We start from the raw sequence: 14486 nt of genomic DNA, 5'->3' as shown, positions 1-14486 counted from the left end.
CTTCGAGCTTGCCACGAGCGGCGGCCATGCAGCTCGATCAACAGGCGCACACCCGCTTGGACCGCACCAGCGAGCTAGGCGTGGCGCGTCAACGTCATGCCCGACAGTCTCCAGGCGAACGATTCCTGGACGATTCGTCGCTCACGTCTCTGACGGACAACTCTGAAGACGAAGACGATCGTGACGGCTCCGGACGGCGCTCAGGAGAAACGGAGACAGTTTGGCACAGAAGCAAGGCCAGCCGAAGCGCCATTGATCGCCGTGGAGCAAGGGCCAATCCGGAACTCGGCGAGTTCTTCTCGCAGTTAGCGCTTGACGCTCGTCTACATGCTGATAACGCTCCGACTAAGCAATGTATCCAGAGAGACGCAGCCATTCCGACAACGCTCATATGCACGAATACCTTAAGGCCCTGCTCTTGAACCAGGAGCGCGAATTCGAATTGGCCGTCAAGGAGGCAACCAACAGTAAGCGGTACTTCCTACCCGCGGTCACACCCCGGCGCTGAGGCAGTCTCATTCTGCCCGCTCGCCTCGTCGTTGCCTAGATTACTCTCTACAAGAGAACTCGCTCAACCGCGTACAGGACATGATCGATCGTCTGCCTGCGGGGGATCAACAGTCGAGGATGTGTCTCGCTCTTAAGTTAGTATCACACGCAGTCGACCTCCCAGAGTCGGGTCACGGTTGCTGACATGGTCGGACGTGCTCGGACAATTTTCGTGCACAACCACTCTCTAGTCGCTATTCGAGCTTCTGTACCTGGGCCGATATCCCAATCTTTCCACTCTCGCCTGTAAAGGTATCATACCTTCTAGGCAACGCGATCCCGCGATTCGGCAACAGGGAAGCTCTCGCAAAACCCGACAACTTCGCTTCTCGGTCTTACGCAGGTCCTAGCCAAACATTCAACCGTGACGTAGGCATACAGGTCACTCGGGAGCTCGCCCACTTGTGGATAGAAGCTTTCCACTCTGCACAGCTGGCAACGCTGGAAATCTGGAAGAAGGTCCCGGCAGCATCTCGCGCGCTTGCGCCGTTGTCGGAGGACTCGACACTCCGCGAGATCCTCAACGCGCTCCCCTCAAAGCGGGCGCTCGACGCGCAGCCCACGATCGAGACCTCGAACAACGGTCGCTGATCTGCGGCGTGCGCATGGAATAGGCATGGATCCGCAGGGCGTATGAGGTAAACCATCTGCAGCCTACCGACCCCAGGTCAACGCTAATAGTCTCTCTCATTCATGCAAAGACTCAGCACCAGAAGTAGGCGAGAGAAGTGCGCGATTGTCAGAGACGACGGACATTGTTCGAAGAGAGTGAGGAGCGCATCCGCCGTCTCGGTGATATTAAGCGGTAGAGGAGGTTGCAAAGTGTCACCCTGCGCTACTGAGCCGCCTCGATTCCTGCCTGCTGAGCGCATACGGTAGCTTCTTTACTTTGATCAGGCTCATCCCATCCGAGGAGGCAATCCAATGCTTCTCTATAACGTTCCATCTTCCAGAAGTCGGAAAGCTGAAGCGTCATCAGATCGAAAGCCGTCGCGATGACCGGGCCACGCGAATCCAAAGTCTCATGCTGCGATGACACAGGCGGGAGCTTGGGGTAGCGCGCCGAGAAATGCGTCAATAGCAGATGCCGAGCACGCATGCTTGGAACAGGGACAGTCGTCAGCGAAATCACCGTGCAATGTCCTCCCAAAGCGACATACCGGGTAGCGACGTCTATAGCCTGAGCAAAGGTACTGTGACCTTTCGCTTGTGCAACAAGAGGTAGACCGTCTTCGATAGTCGCCTCATGCACCAGCACGGATGCATCTTGACCGTGCAGAACGAGATCCTCGCAAGGCATGGTATCGCCAGAAAAGCTGCAGGCGGGGACAGGATCGATCAGCGCATGTACACGGCCGTCACTGGCCACCGGAAAGAACCGCTCACACAATCCGCCAGCCGCTCTTATGCGTGATGACTGCACCCCATGCTCGACAACGATGCAGTACAGGAACGGCCACGATAGTCTCGAGACCAAGGATTTTGAGGACCTCCGTGTAGGCCCGTTCTCTGTTGGCTCACGACATATCAGAGCACTGCGCAAGCGGTCGTCATAACGATGAACTTCGGACCTACCCCCGGCTGTTTCCCAAAGGACTCTTGCCAGGCTCGAGATGATGGTTGTCAATGAAGCGAACATCACTTTTCGAGTCCAGGCCGAGATCGAATAATTGGTGTTGCTCATACACGTAGATTCGCGCATTGGAAGGTGCTACGATCGTCAGAGGATGCAAGGGCGGAGGGTCAAGCTTCCGAAAATTACGAGCGTCAGCTAGTGCCAAACAGGTTGAAACTGGCTTGCACAGCTCACCTGAGCTCGCTTCTTGAGGAGCGTGCTTAAACCAGCGTGATGATCCTGATGCATATGGCTGATGAATATCATTTTTGTACGCGCGATCACGTCTTCCGCCGCTTTGCGCCCGAAGCGCCTTGCCAATTGTCCCCACGTGCCCTCGCCGGCATCGAGAAAAATGTACTCCTCGTTGTCGGACCCTCCATGCACATCTGTTGGGAGATGGATCAAGGTCGAGCTGACGTTGCGATATTTCGAAGGAATGGCACTGCCCGTTCCCAGTGGCGTGACCTTCAACCTGCTTTCGAGCGCTTCCCTAGAATCCTGATCTACTACAGCGCGTGCACGTGATTCGTACTCGTCATGTACGACTTTCTGTATCGGCCGCACCATGCTCAAGTAACTCTCCCACGCCGATTTGCCTCGCGCTTGTACCTCGTCCGTTTTCTCCGCCCCTTTCAAGCGACTTGCTTCCATGTCTGCTGCGGCTGAAGGGATTGCGAAATTGAAAGAGCGGATTTCGCCACCCACAGGCGCAGAAGCCGTTTGCGACAGAGAGTCGGATGAAGCAAAGTGCGAATTAGCCATCAGAGTCGAGACTCCCAAGGTCTTCGAACCGTCGAACTGTTCCGTGAAGGTGTATTTCGGGATGGGGAAGACTTCGCTGTCAAGCTTTGAGAGCCGCAGATTGAGCAAAGCAGCGGGACCGAAAGTGATTTCGTCTTTCCCATTGTCGACATGGTCTGCGGAAGTGATCAGATGTGATACTTCCGGGGCGAGTGATGATTTCAGGGTTTGGAGATATCGTTGGAAACGAGCGTCGGACACAACGCCGCGGCCGACAAGGTAGAAGACCGTACAAAGCTCTGTCGAGCCTCCAAGCTGAGCTTGATCGAGAAGCGCAGGAGACATCTGCATCTCGAGTGAGGACAGGTATGCGGGAGAGGGGATGTTCAAGACAAGGAAAGCCTGTGCGATGATCGGAGAATCAACGAGGTCCTGTGATCCGAATCGACGCCATGCGACATACCGAAGCATTTTGGCCTGGACCCATACACTCTTCCGGAGTGACCCAGTATCCCTCTCCCTCGCCGTCGATGATGCTGGCCTCGAAAGCTTGCTGTCGTTTCTTCTCCTCCTGAAGCCGGATCGTGCGCTCCTTCCTACTCTCCTTCTTCCGATTCTCCTCCAAATGCGTAGGTTCGATCACGCTCTGAGCGGCGTCTGCTGCCGAGGCGGTCGGTACCCAAACTCGCTCGCCATTTTTCAACCTTGCAAAGTTCTTGCCCTCTTTGATGCCGCGCTTGATGGCTTCTGCCGGCAGGAAGCGACCTTGCTGCTGCGGGCCTACAGCCAGGTAGCAAATAGCCTCCTGACCGCCCGAGAACGGAGGCAGCGGTTGCGGAAGGTACGCTGGTGAGTGGCCCTTGCGTTCTTTGCGCTCTGCGGTAGCGCCAGCTGTGCAAGCTTGAGGGTCGGATGGCTCAAAAGCGTTGCCTCGAAACATGTCGCGAATGACCATTCCTCGCCACCGGTCGGCCTGAGCGCCCTCGAGTCGCGAAGGCTGGAACGAAGGCGATGTTGGGTCGAAGGCAGCGGATCCTGCATTCGTGGACAGCCCGGGCACCGGAGACGGCGATCTCGACCGACGAGGAGAGCCCGACCGGGAGCGTTTCCGTTTCAAAGTCGGAGCTGACGTAGAGTCGTGACCGTTGCGAGTCGTAAGCGGCGCCGATGACCGGATCGCGAAGGCATAGACATTGAGGTTCTCGTCCGAAAGAATTGGTGGTGGCAGCATGACGGAACCCGGCTCCTGAGTGGCGAGTCGAGACGGGGACGACACTTTGAGCGACAATTTTTCGCTGCGAGCGGGATGCATCAGCTGCAAGTCTCGTGATTGACAACGGTTTACAATTGGCTCACCGTCTCGTGAAGAATCTGCACGAAGCGAGAAAGTGATCCACACCAACGGGCCCGACAATCTCGATCTTGTTGTTGCCCGCTTCGACGGAACTCAGGATGAACCCGGGCAAACCGATGCTCTCGTCAATTGACCCGAGGAACACGTTGCCAACTTTGCGCAAGCCGACTTTCGACTGGAGGGCGATGCGCGAGATTGCCTCGGGCGTGTTGAAAAGGTAGCGTTGGTTCTGAAACGTGACAAGCAGGGAAGGGGTCGAGTCCGACGAGTAGGTCGACAGGACCGACACGTGGAACCTGTTGCCGCTGGACGGTGGGGGCACGGCCGACATGGCTCGAACAGCCGAGAGGTGAAAGGCGCGGAGTTGTGGGCGGGTGAAGGACCGTCGCGGACGCAGCTGCCCCAATGAGGCTGAGAGGAAGCGCGTCACGGTTGTATTGCGGCTCGGTGCGAGGACGCGAGCTACGGAGGTACAAACTTCCGGCAAGCGTCGGGGTGAGCGGTCCTGGCGGAGGATCAGGAAACTTTTCGTTCGCCAAGTTGAACAACAGCTCAACGTGCGTTCCTGCAGCTGCTATGCTGGTTGCAGACCTTGAGCTCGCCGTTCACAGCCTGTTCGGGCAGAGCTGTACACCGTCCGCTGAGCCGGAGAACCGGTTGGCGAAAGTTGGTCGAAAAGTCGCGGTCGCGGTCGAGCTGCCCGAATGGCAGATTGTGTCGCAGCAGATGCGAACGCGAGAACTCCTGCGCTTTATGGCGAGCTGGAGCGGGATCGCGGGTGAACGAGCGAGGTGCCGAGGGAACTGTCGTTCGGAACTTGGAGATGCAGCGGATCATCAGTCACGGGTCGTTTCCAGATCTCACCTCCCGCTCAAAGTCTTCTTGCAGCGTACGTCCCGTATACGAAACGCTATGCAGTCCCAGTGCCGTCCGGCACGCTTCTGCTAGCCAGACGCGGAGACTTGGCACGATCGCAATCTCTTCGTCATCCCCCATTTGGCCCCGTCCCCACCCGCCTGTCTCGGACGTCGCGCACCGGACACTGGCAAACTTGTCGGACTCGTACTCTACGCTGACAGACGCTCCGCGTCGCAATCGCTCATCGCCTTACGAGGGCTACGCGCGCAGTGACGCTGGCTCCCCTTGACAAGTCGAACCCGGTCATGCAAGACCCCGCCTGACTGATTCGCACTCTTCCGTCTGCTCGCAGATGCCCGGCCTTACCGACGATGAAGTTGTCAGCGAGATGAGGAAGATGGTAACTGCTTCTCCCTTACGGATGAATCACCGCCCAGTGCACTGACGCGTAGGCAATAGACGGCGTTCATCAAGCAAGAAGCTCTGGAGAAAGCACGCGAGATCAAGGTCAAGGCAGACGAAGAATTCGCCATCGAGAAGGGAAAGATCGTGCGACAGGAGAGCAGCAACATTGACGCCAACCTCGAGAGGCGAAAGAAGCAAGCCGAGATCGAGAGGAAGATGTGAGTGTCCGACTCGCGACCTGACCCGACCGAGCTCCGACTGGTCGTGGCCTTGAGCTGACCTTGGCTCGCATCGTTCAGCGCGATCTCGAACCAGAACAACAAGGCGAGGTTGCAGCTGCTCGAGAAGCGTGAGGAGCTTCTCGAGCACGTGTTCGACGAGGCAAAATCGAGAATCGGAGAAACCACCAAGGACAAAGCCAAGTACGGAGCTTTGCTCAAGGATCTGATTCTGCAGGCGAGTCCCCTCGTTCCTTGTGCATGAGCGCGGGACCTGATGGATTGCAGCAAGCTAGGCCCTGTACACCATCATGGAGAAGGACATCCAGGTCTCGGGGCGCCCCCGGGATCAGGAACTCCTCAAGAAGGCCGCGGAGAGCGCCGCGAAAGAGTTCGAGGAAAGCGTTGGGTTCAAGGTCAAGATCGAGACGGACGATCAGCTCGGGGACAAATCGTAAGTGGCGTGCCCGACTCGTGCTAAGGTACTCTGCGATACGACCGAGACTGCTCGTTGCACAGGAATGGAGGCGTTCTGCTCAAGGGCTACGGTTCTCGCATCGTGGTCAACAACACCCTCGACGAGCGATTACGTCTTCTCGAGGAACGCATGCTCCCCGAAATCCGCGAGTCCTTGTTCGGCAAGAACGAGAACAGGCGGGTGAGTGCTTCACCCCTTTTTGGGAATCGCTAGACGATGAGCGTCACTGACCTCGTTGCGTTCGCCTCTCATAGTTCTATTCGTGATCTAACTCGCTCGCATGCATCCTGCCTACATGTCGTCTTTCAGTGCTCGCCTTACGTTTCTATCTGTTCCATTCCCTTGTGTCTTTCGTTGCCTATGTGTGTCAATTGCTGCTACGCTTCTCAAATGCGGTGTTTCGAATGCCGGCTACCAGAGAACCCGAATAGCCGGACCACATACCTCAGGATTAATCGCAGCCTACCTACCTTGTCGTCGCGCCGCTGCACGAAGGATACGCTCGTTCGACGTGAATTTGCGCTGCGCTTCTGAACGAAAGCTCGTCATGGCGCCTGATGAACGACTTGAGGCGATTTCAAGGAGTTTGACACCGCAGATACCGCCTTCTCCACAGAGTCAGCCTCGCCTCCTCGGCCACCTGACCGTGTCCGACAAGCGATTGGAAGTGTACGAGACGGATGATCCGAGACTCCCGTCCGACGAGCTGCTGCTGGATTGGAGATCCCCGGCCATCGCAATCGAGATTGAATGGTTCTTCAAGAAGTGGTATCTGGGTGAGCCACTCTGCTTGCACGGGCTGTGTACCATTGCAGACATTGCACTGACTGCTCTGATCTCGCGCCACCATGTGCAGGCCAAGACGTATACCTCGTCTCGTCTCCTGGACCTTTCCCGCGACGTCTCGCCCTCACGTTCCTTTCGCTGGTCAATGTCCCGTTCGAGTATGTCTCACTCCATCGAGACATTGGCGAAGGAGACTTGAAGCAAACCCGGGAAATCCGACCCGGCGGCACACTCGAATTTGTTGATTCGGCGGTTGTGAGGGCAGCAAAAGCCGGCAAAGCCTTGATTCTCGAGGGGATCGAGCGTTGTGAGAGAGGCATTTTGCCCACCCTGAACAATCTGCTGGAGAATCGAGAAATGGCAAGTTCGCGTCCGATAAAGCACGCGCTGAACGTCAGTTCTGACCCGTTCGCACCCTGCTCAACGCAGAATCTCGAAGACGGCACGCACATCGTCTCTCAAGCGAAGTACGATCAGCTAGTTGCGAATGGCGAAAATACGACAAACTTCGTCGCTTGTCATCCTCGCTTCCGAGTAATTGCAATCGGCCTGCCTGTTCCACCCTATCCAGGGCTTCCGATCGACCCACCTTTTCGATCGCGCTTCCAATGTCGATATCTTGATCCGGTCCTCGCCAACAAAGTGCTCGCGCAACAGGAGCTGGGAAATCTCGGCGAGCCGGAAAGAATGGCAATCGAAAAGCTCGGCGAAGCCGTCTTGACCCTACAAGTGCAGCGCGAGATGCGGGCGAAAATGGTCTCGGGTATACCTGCCGGAGACTCTGAGCTTCCGCTCTTCCCACAAACATCCCTAGCAAAACTCGCTCGGTTCCTTTCGCTCTTCCCTCTCTCGCAACACCCAGCTCACCTAGACCCTGCCCACTCAGCTTCTCTCCTCAGAATGGTACATCCAGGCCTGGCTTACATCTCGAAGCCCGCAAGACGCGTGCTGCAAGCTTGCCTTGAGCAGTGCGGACTCGGTAGCTGGGCAGAAGGATACGATGAATTCGAAGCGGACCGACTCGGCCATGACGGCAGCGGTATCTTCGGGTGGCACCTGGAGTCGATTGAACGTTCCACAGAGACAACCGCCAGGCTCACGTTCACGAAAATCGGCGCTCAGGCCGAAACGGTTGTACCCTGCGGCCCATACCCGTTCAAGCTGTGGCCACCTGTTTCAACCGAAGAACTGAAGGTCACCCCTCGCTTCCTACACCTTCTCACTTCGATGATGCAACTCCATTCGCTGTGTCTCGACATCGCTCTCATTCCCGCGAGCAGCGTAATGCAAGCTGCATCGTCCTCGACCTCTCACCTGATCTCAACTTTCGCCTCGTCGCTGGGATACTGCCTCGATGTTGTACATTTGTACAAAGAGATCGGGGGTCGCGAGCTCTGGATGAGGCGGGAGGTCGGGGGTAGCGGAGGCGTTACCACCTGGTCAGCTAGTACGCTCGTCCAAGGCATGAAGGAGGGCAAGCTCATCTGGCTGGAAGCGGCTGACACGATCGGGGCTACTTTGAATTCACTCTCGCGACTCTTCTCCGACCGACAGGGCGAGCTTTGGGATGGGAAACGCCTGATCGTGCAGAAGGATCGAAGAGGCTCACCGATCTTTGAGAAGATTCATCCTTCGTTCCGTATTATCGCCACCTCTTCGAAAACAACGCCTACGACCGACTGGGTGACGGAAGACCTGGCTTCAAACCTCGCTGCCCTTACTTCAATCCCCATGCCGCCAAGCGAAGAGCACGACTTGCTCATGATGACAGGATGTCCTCCCCACCTCGTCTCCTCCATCGAGGCTTTCGCGTTCGCGTATCGAACGATGACTGCCTCTCCCGGAAACAAGTCGAGGCGATTAGGAACGGCAAGTCTCGTCAGAATCGCCCAGAGGCTCGCACGCTTTCCAGCAGAGAATCTCCGGGCAATGCTCGAAAGAACGTTGCTGGTTGCGTTTCTTCCCATCACAGAGCGGGAACAGGTTGACGCGCACTTGGCCGAAGCCGGACTGACTCCTGCACCTCTGAGGGTGTGTTGTTTCGTTGCGCCTCTTTCGAGCTGTCTTTCGATCTCACCTGCGGCTACATTTGTGATCCCGCAGATACACCCTCCAGCTATTGTGAACGGCAAATCCCTCGAATTCATCTCACGATCTCTAGAGGGCGAGGAAACTCGATACGGTATTCCGCTGTTTTGCCCGACAGACGATCCAGACAATATGTCACATGTTCCGCACATGACGACTTACCTGGAGTAAGACTGCTTCTGACAGAGCGCTTCCTGCGTCCTATTACCAGCGTGACGTATCGGCACTGACTGACAGTACCCCGTTCGACGCAAACAGCAATCAAACGCAGACAGTTTTGATGCGCGATATTGCGGTAGATCTCGAGCTCGAGCGCCAACACATCCTCCTTCTGGGAAACCAAGGAGTCGGGAAGAACAAGATCATTGTCAGTCGTTTCGCTCACACAGGTGTTTCGAAGCACACTGATCGTGCTCTCAACTAGGACCGACTCCTGCAACTCCTGGGACGAGGGCGAGAATACGTTCAGCTCAGTCGTGATACAACCACGCAGTCACTACTGCAGTCCGTCGCGCTCGAGAAGGGTGTGCTGCGATACCTTGAGACACCGTTGATTCGAGCGATACGTGTGAGTGGCGGTTTGCGAAGTCTTTCAAAAAAAGGCTGAATACTGACAGGAATATCGCATGTAGCTCGGTCGGGTGCTCGTTATTGATGAAACCGACAAAGCGAGTCCAAATGTCGTAGCCGCGATTGCGAGTCTCGCCTCTCGAGGAGAGCTCTCGCTCCCAAGCGGCGCAAGTGTCAGGCCTTCCGAGCTGCACGTCGCGTTCCAGCCCGGAGATATCGCTATTCATCCGAATTTCCGCCTCGTTCTATTGGCAAATCGGCCTGTGAGTTGTCCTAAACATCGTAGCTCGTAGGGCGAGAACCGCTGCAGGCAACTGACTCTTCTTCCATTTCCGCCCGACCAGGGTTTCCCATTTCTTGGTAACGCGTTTCTGCAAGTACTCGGCGACAACTTCTCCTCCTACGCCGTACCCAATCCAGATCTCGATTCCGAAATCGCTGTACTCGAGGCCCTTGCACCGGATCTTTCGCGCGACCTCATACTTGGCCTGACTCAAGCGTTCCAAGCGCTGCGGATCGAATTCGACAAGGGCAACATCACCTATCCCTTCTCGCTGCGGGAACTCCTCGCGCTCGTCCGCCACATACAGCAGTTTGACGACCCCCTCGAAGCTGCCCTCAGAAATGTGTTCGACTTCGATGTTCACTCTCCCGCCACACTCGATGCCCTGTACAACGCTCTACGACAGTACAATCTTGGTGTTCGTCGAGTCGGAATCGACGCGGTACGCGGCGCTGAAGGCAGTTCCGCAGAAGAGAGAGTGAAAAGCGCCGAGATCATCAAGTTTGAGCCGACTGGATCCACCGAGCTTGACGAGCCAAAACATGGCAAAGAGGACGATAAGGAACACTCTGGAGGAAATACTTGGGCAGGCGGGACAGGAGGGCGAGATACTGCAGGTCTCGGCGGAAGGGTGCGCGTTTCCGTTTGTTCCGTCGAATGCATCTTCGAGCTAGAGCTGACGAGTCGAATGGCGCTTCAGGGTGGCTACAAAAGACTATTTAAAGGTCACACCGTTAGACAGATTTCGGACCAATTGAAGGCCCAGGTTCCGGACGAAATCAGTGACCGTGCTCGCGAAATGGCAAGGCAAGTCTTTCTGGATGTGATCTACTTCCGATGTGCACTGACAGAGTCCGATAATTGGGCACTTCAGGACGGAACTCGCGCAGAAGCTTGCTGAAATTGATATGTCATCCGCGCAAGCTTCATCATATTCGCGCTATCACGACGCAGTATCTGCTCATATTCAGTCCCTTGTCAGCTTCCTCGAGAGTAAGTGATTCTGCTTTCTTGCTCAGCATAGCGCCTGAACTCGCTATCTGCAGATCTGCGAGCTAAAGAGGAGGAGCGAATCTGGCTGAAGAGGCAAAGCGACGGAGACCTCGATGAGAGCAGAATCACCGAGGGACTGACTGGCGAATCGACTGTGTACAAACGCAGAGGATCAGAGAAGCGTCAGTCCTTTCTCACGTCTCGATCGTACAAAGGTTGTCCTGATCAAAGCCATTGTGACCCCTTGTTCCAGCTGACTTTGGTCAACCGCAACTCAAGCCGAAGCGGATTCGGTTTGTCTTTGATCTCTCCGCCTCCATGTACCGCAATCAGATTGACGGGAGGCTCGCGCGCTCACTCGAAGCACGTGAGTTCTATCACTCCATTTTTGACGGGTTGTCATGCTGAATACTAGTCTGGGTCAAGTCGTCATGATCCTCGAAGCCTTCAGTCGACTTTCGCCTTCGGGGAAGCAAAAATACAAAATCGAGCTATATGCCCATTCGGGCGAAGAAGCAAGCATTCCTCTCGTTGTCGATGATCCGCTGCCTTCGGACGCGGGTGCCATATACAAAGTGCTTGCCAAGGCCGCGCTGATTCCGCAGTATTGCTGGCCGGGGGACCACACTCTCGAAGCTATCGATACCGCAATTGACGAGCTCGCTAAGTTGGAAGCGGACGATTACTTCGTGATCGCACTCTCCGATGCCAATTTTGACCGCTACAGCATCACTGCGGAAGATCTTCGTCGGTCACTCGAGCGGAACCAGAACAAGGTAACGGCTGCTCTGGTCGCGATCGGGGACGGGGGTGAATGCGAATGGCTCGCTAAGTAAGTCACTGAAGCACGCCTCTATCCATGTACACTTCGCAGTGCTCACGCGGCTTTTGATCAGATCGCTGCCCGGCAAGGCGTATCGCGTGAAAGAGACAGGTGATTTGGCTCGGACCTTGAAGAGCATTCTGGGCAAGATGCTCGATTGATCGGCGGGCACGAGCCAATCGAGGAAGCGACAGAGTGAAAGGAAACGAACACGATTTGTACGGTACTGAATTACTATTGGTTGGCACTTTATTGGGAGAAAACTACTTGTCAAGCCTTTGGTTTTATGTCTCGACTATCGTGTGTCTAGCACACAGAGTCGTGTCCAGTGGGTCTGACCCCCTCTCCATGGTTGGCTGCGCGTCGCTCCGAGTCTTTGTGAACCTTCTTCTCCTCGGTCTTCTCCGAACCAGACTGCTGCTTTGCATCCTTCATTAATCCCTCAGTAACATTGATAATGTCGACGACGAGACGCTCGACTGGAGGGCGAATCATAACGCGTAAGTAGGTTATTCAAGAAGGAGGAGGATAACATCCGAGAACACGGACCCATGTCTTCGTTGAATTTCTCCCGGATGACAACTCGCAGAACTTCCTCATCCTGGGCGTTGGGAGGCAGCTCGTAGTTGGGCACGATCCAGTTGAATTGCCTGAGCCCATGTTGAATTGCCGATTGTTTGACTGAAGGGTATTCCTTCTTGAACTCGTCCGAGAACATGAAGGCGACGACGGGAAGCGAGGGGACGTAGTGTTCTTTTGAAGCAAGGAAGATTCAGCACGATGAAATGCTCAAGTGTTATTCTGGCAAACATACCAATGTCGTCGACACGGCTGATCGACTGCTTCGCTTTCTCGACCAGACTGTCGTTCTTGGCCTTGTGGATATCCGAGACGATGGTGTAGTACTTGCTGTTCTCGAGAGCGCGAGCGAGCAGTCGAGCATTCTTGGCGTCGTGCAACGAGATTTTTCGGTAGCCGTCGAATCCGAGGTATAGGAAGTTGAAGTACTGCGCCAAGATGGGAGCAGCGGGGCGACTAAAGTTGATAGAGTAGCTGTACTCGACACTACCCAAGTAGTGCAGTTCGAACACAAGCTCCTTGGGCACTAGTGACATGGAAGAGCATGACTGTGAGCAAATCCCCGCAGTCGCTTAACGGAAGGACACTTACAGTGTTCCTTGTCGCGGAAGATGACCCATCCAACACCGACATAAGCCTAGGAAGCGATATACCGTGTCAATCCTGTCACTACGACTTTGATGATACGGGAAGCATTACCTTTCCCCACTTGTGGCCGCTGGTGTTGATGGATACAACGCGCTTGATGCGGAAGTCCCATACGAGCGAAGGGGTGGCGAACGGGGCATAGAGAGCGCCACTCGCGCCGTCGACGTGAATCGGCACGGAGATCCCGGTTTTCGCTTCGTATTCGTCGAGGAGGTCCGACATTTCTTGCACATTCTCGTAATGACCCGTGTAGGTTGAGCCTATTGCAAAGGGGTTCGGAGATAAGCATATAACATCCATATCGAGTCGATAGGCAGGGATTTTTACCTAAAATTACGAAGACACCGATGGTGTTTTCGTCGACCATCTCGATGGCTCGCTTCGGGTCCATACAGTAGTTTGTGGATTTGTCGACGGGCACCATTCTCGCTTCGACGTCAAAGTACCTGGCGAACTTTTCCAACGCGACTTGCGCTAGTCTCTCGATGGCGAGTCAGTCGCGATCCGTGCACGAACAGTCTCGCGATTTCGCTGCTCACCGTTGGCTCCCATCACGATGTTGGGCCCCGGTTCGTGGATGCTCTTGCCGGCAGCCTTCATCTTTGCTTGCCACCTCTTCTTCATGGCCAAGCCACCGAGGGCGATGGCTTCCGAACTGCCGGTCGTTGCAGTTCCGGTCGCTTGTTCGCCCTGGTCGTCGGCATGCCAGAGCTTTGCAAGCATCGAGACGCAACGGGCGTGCAAGAGCGTCGTGGCGGGATACTTTCGAGGCACGGATGTGAGCGCGCTGAGGAACCTAGTACGAATGGGATGCGCCGCGATGTGCTCACCTCATCTGAATCGATCAGGTTCTTGCTCATGTTCTCGATCATGATTCTCGTGCCGTGGTCCTCCATCGAAGTGTGGACGAACGAGGCAAGGTTGAGCAACGGGTTGCCGTCGAGACTGAGCTCGGTGTTGACGATCTCGTACGCTTCTTGCGCGGGTCTGCCGTGGGATGGGAACGAGTACTTCGGAAGGGGTTCCGTGCCGTCGTGGGTCGCGGTGTGCGAGGGGTTCTGCCTGCCCATGAGATCGTGCACCGAGCTCTTGCCCGTCTTCTTGGCATGTTCCCTGGATTCAGCGATCACGCGGTCTGGGTTGACGTGGAGTGCTAGCGACATGGTGGGACGAGGATGAGTTCAATGGAAGAGTTGCTGTGCTGGCAGACGTTCGTCGCCGAGCCGAGGTGGGGTGGTGATCCGGTTGCGGGTTGAGCGATGGCAAGGGGCAAGTCAGTCTCAGCACGCTCTCGCGTCGCCAGCGGACACTAGACACTCACGCGAGAAGTGAATGCAGAAGCTCGTAGGGAAGAGAGCGGAGGAGCGCCCGAGATCTACTGAAAGAGGGCGATGATCAAGCGATATCGATATCGTCACCGCTTTCGGAGCTAAATTCGGCGGCGACAAATACATGTACCCCGTTTAACGTCCATCCGCAGCTGCACAGTCCCGCA

General features: G+C 55.8%; 4 protein-coding genes across 4 annotated transcripts; 2 read left to right on the top strand and 2 right to left on the bottom strand.

The window, feature by feature from the left end:
• Positions 1–391: 391 nt before the first annotated feature.
• On the top strand, positions 392–1140 carry JCM15063_004309 (uncharacterized protein; the record flags this gene model as incomplete). Its single annotated transcript, XM_076681323.1, has 2 exons — positions 392–467; positions 893–1140. 2 exons carry the CDS (start codon positions 392–394, stop codon positions 1138–1140), a joined length of 324 nt encoding a protein of 107 aa, XP_076531565.1.
• Positions 1141–1384: 244 nt separating this feature from the next.
• TRZ1 (tRNase Z) lies at positions 1385–4593 on the bottom strand (the record flags this gene model as incomplete). The annotated part of the gene is made up of 7 exons (XM_076681322.1): positions 1385–1649; positions 1710–1865; positions 1936–2058; positions 2125–2297; positions 2360–3310; positions 3372–4203; positions 4265–4593. 7 exons carry the CDS (start codon positions 4591–4593, stop codon positions 1385–1387), a joined length of 2829 nt encoding a protein of 942 aa, XP_076531564.1.
• Positions 4594–5472: 879 nt separating this feature from the next.
• Positions 5473–11925, top strand: VMA4 (H(+)-transporting V1 sector ATPase subunit E; the record flags this gene model as incomplete). The annotated part of the gene is made up of 19 exons (XM_076681321.1): positions 5473–5520; positions 5580–5743; positions 5825–5981; positions 6040–6197; positions 6263–6401; positions 6838–6997; positions 7078–7367; positions 7437–9038; positions 9111–9262; positions 9354–9462; positions 9520–9663; positions 9728–9928; positions 10010–10579; positions 10649–10755; positions 10823–10941; positions 10995–11123; positions 11195–11308; positions 11368–11773; positions 11838–11925. The coding sequence occupies 19 exons, from the start codon at positions 5473–5475 to the stop codon at positions 11923–11925; spliced, it is 4857 nt and encodes a 1618-aa protein (XP_076531563.1).
• A 145-nt stretch (positions 11926–12070) lies between these two features.
• JCM15063_004306 (uncharacterized protein) lies at positions 12071–14154 on the bottom strand (the record flags this gene model as incomplete). The annotated part of the gene is made up of 8 exons (XM_076681320.1): positions 12071–12243; positions 12314–12517; positions 12579–12869; positions 12935–12980; positions 13043–13251; positions 13319–13465; positions 13531–13753; positions 13822–14154. The coding sequence occupies 8 exons, from the start codon at positions 14152–14154 to the stop codon at positions 12071–12073; spliced, it is 1626 nt and encodes a 541-aa protein (XP_076531562.1).
• Between the last annotated feature and the right edge of the window lie 332 nt (positions 14155–14486).

Source organism: Sporobolomyces koalae (assembly GCF_050403365.1).
Source record: "Sporobolomyces koalae JCM15063 DNA, S_koalae_JCM15063T_v1_ctg64, whole genome shotgun sequence".
Taxonomy (NCBI): domain Eukaryota; kingdom Fungi; phylum Basidiomycota; class Microbotryomycetes; order Sporidiobolales; family Sporidiobolaceae; genus Sporobolomyces; species Sporobolomyces koalae.
Note: the sequence above shows the minus strand (reverse complement) of the source record. Positions and strands in the feature narration are given on the sequence as shown.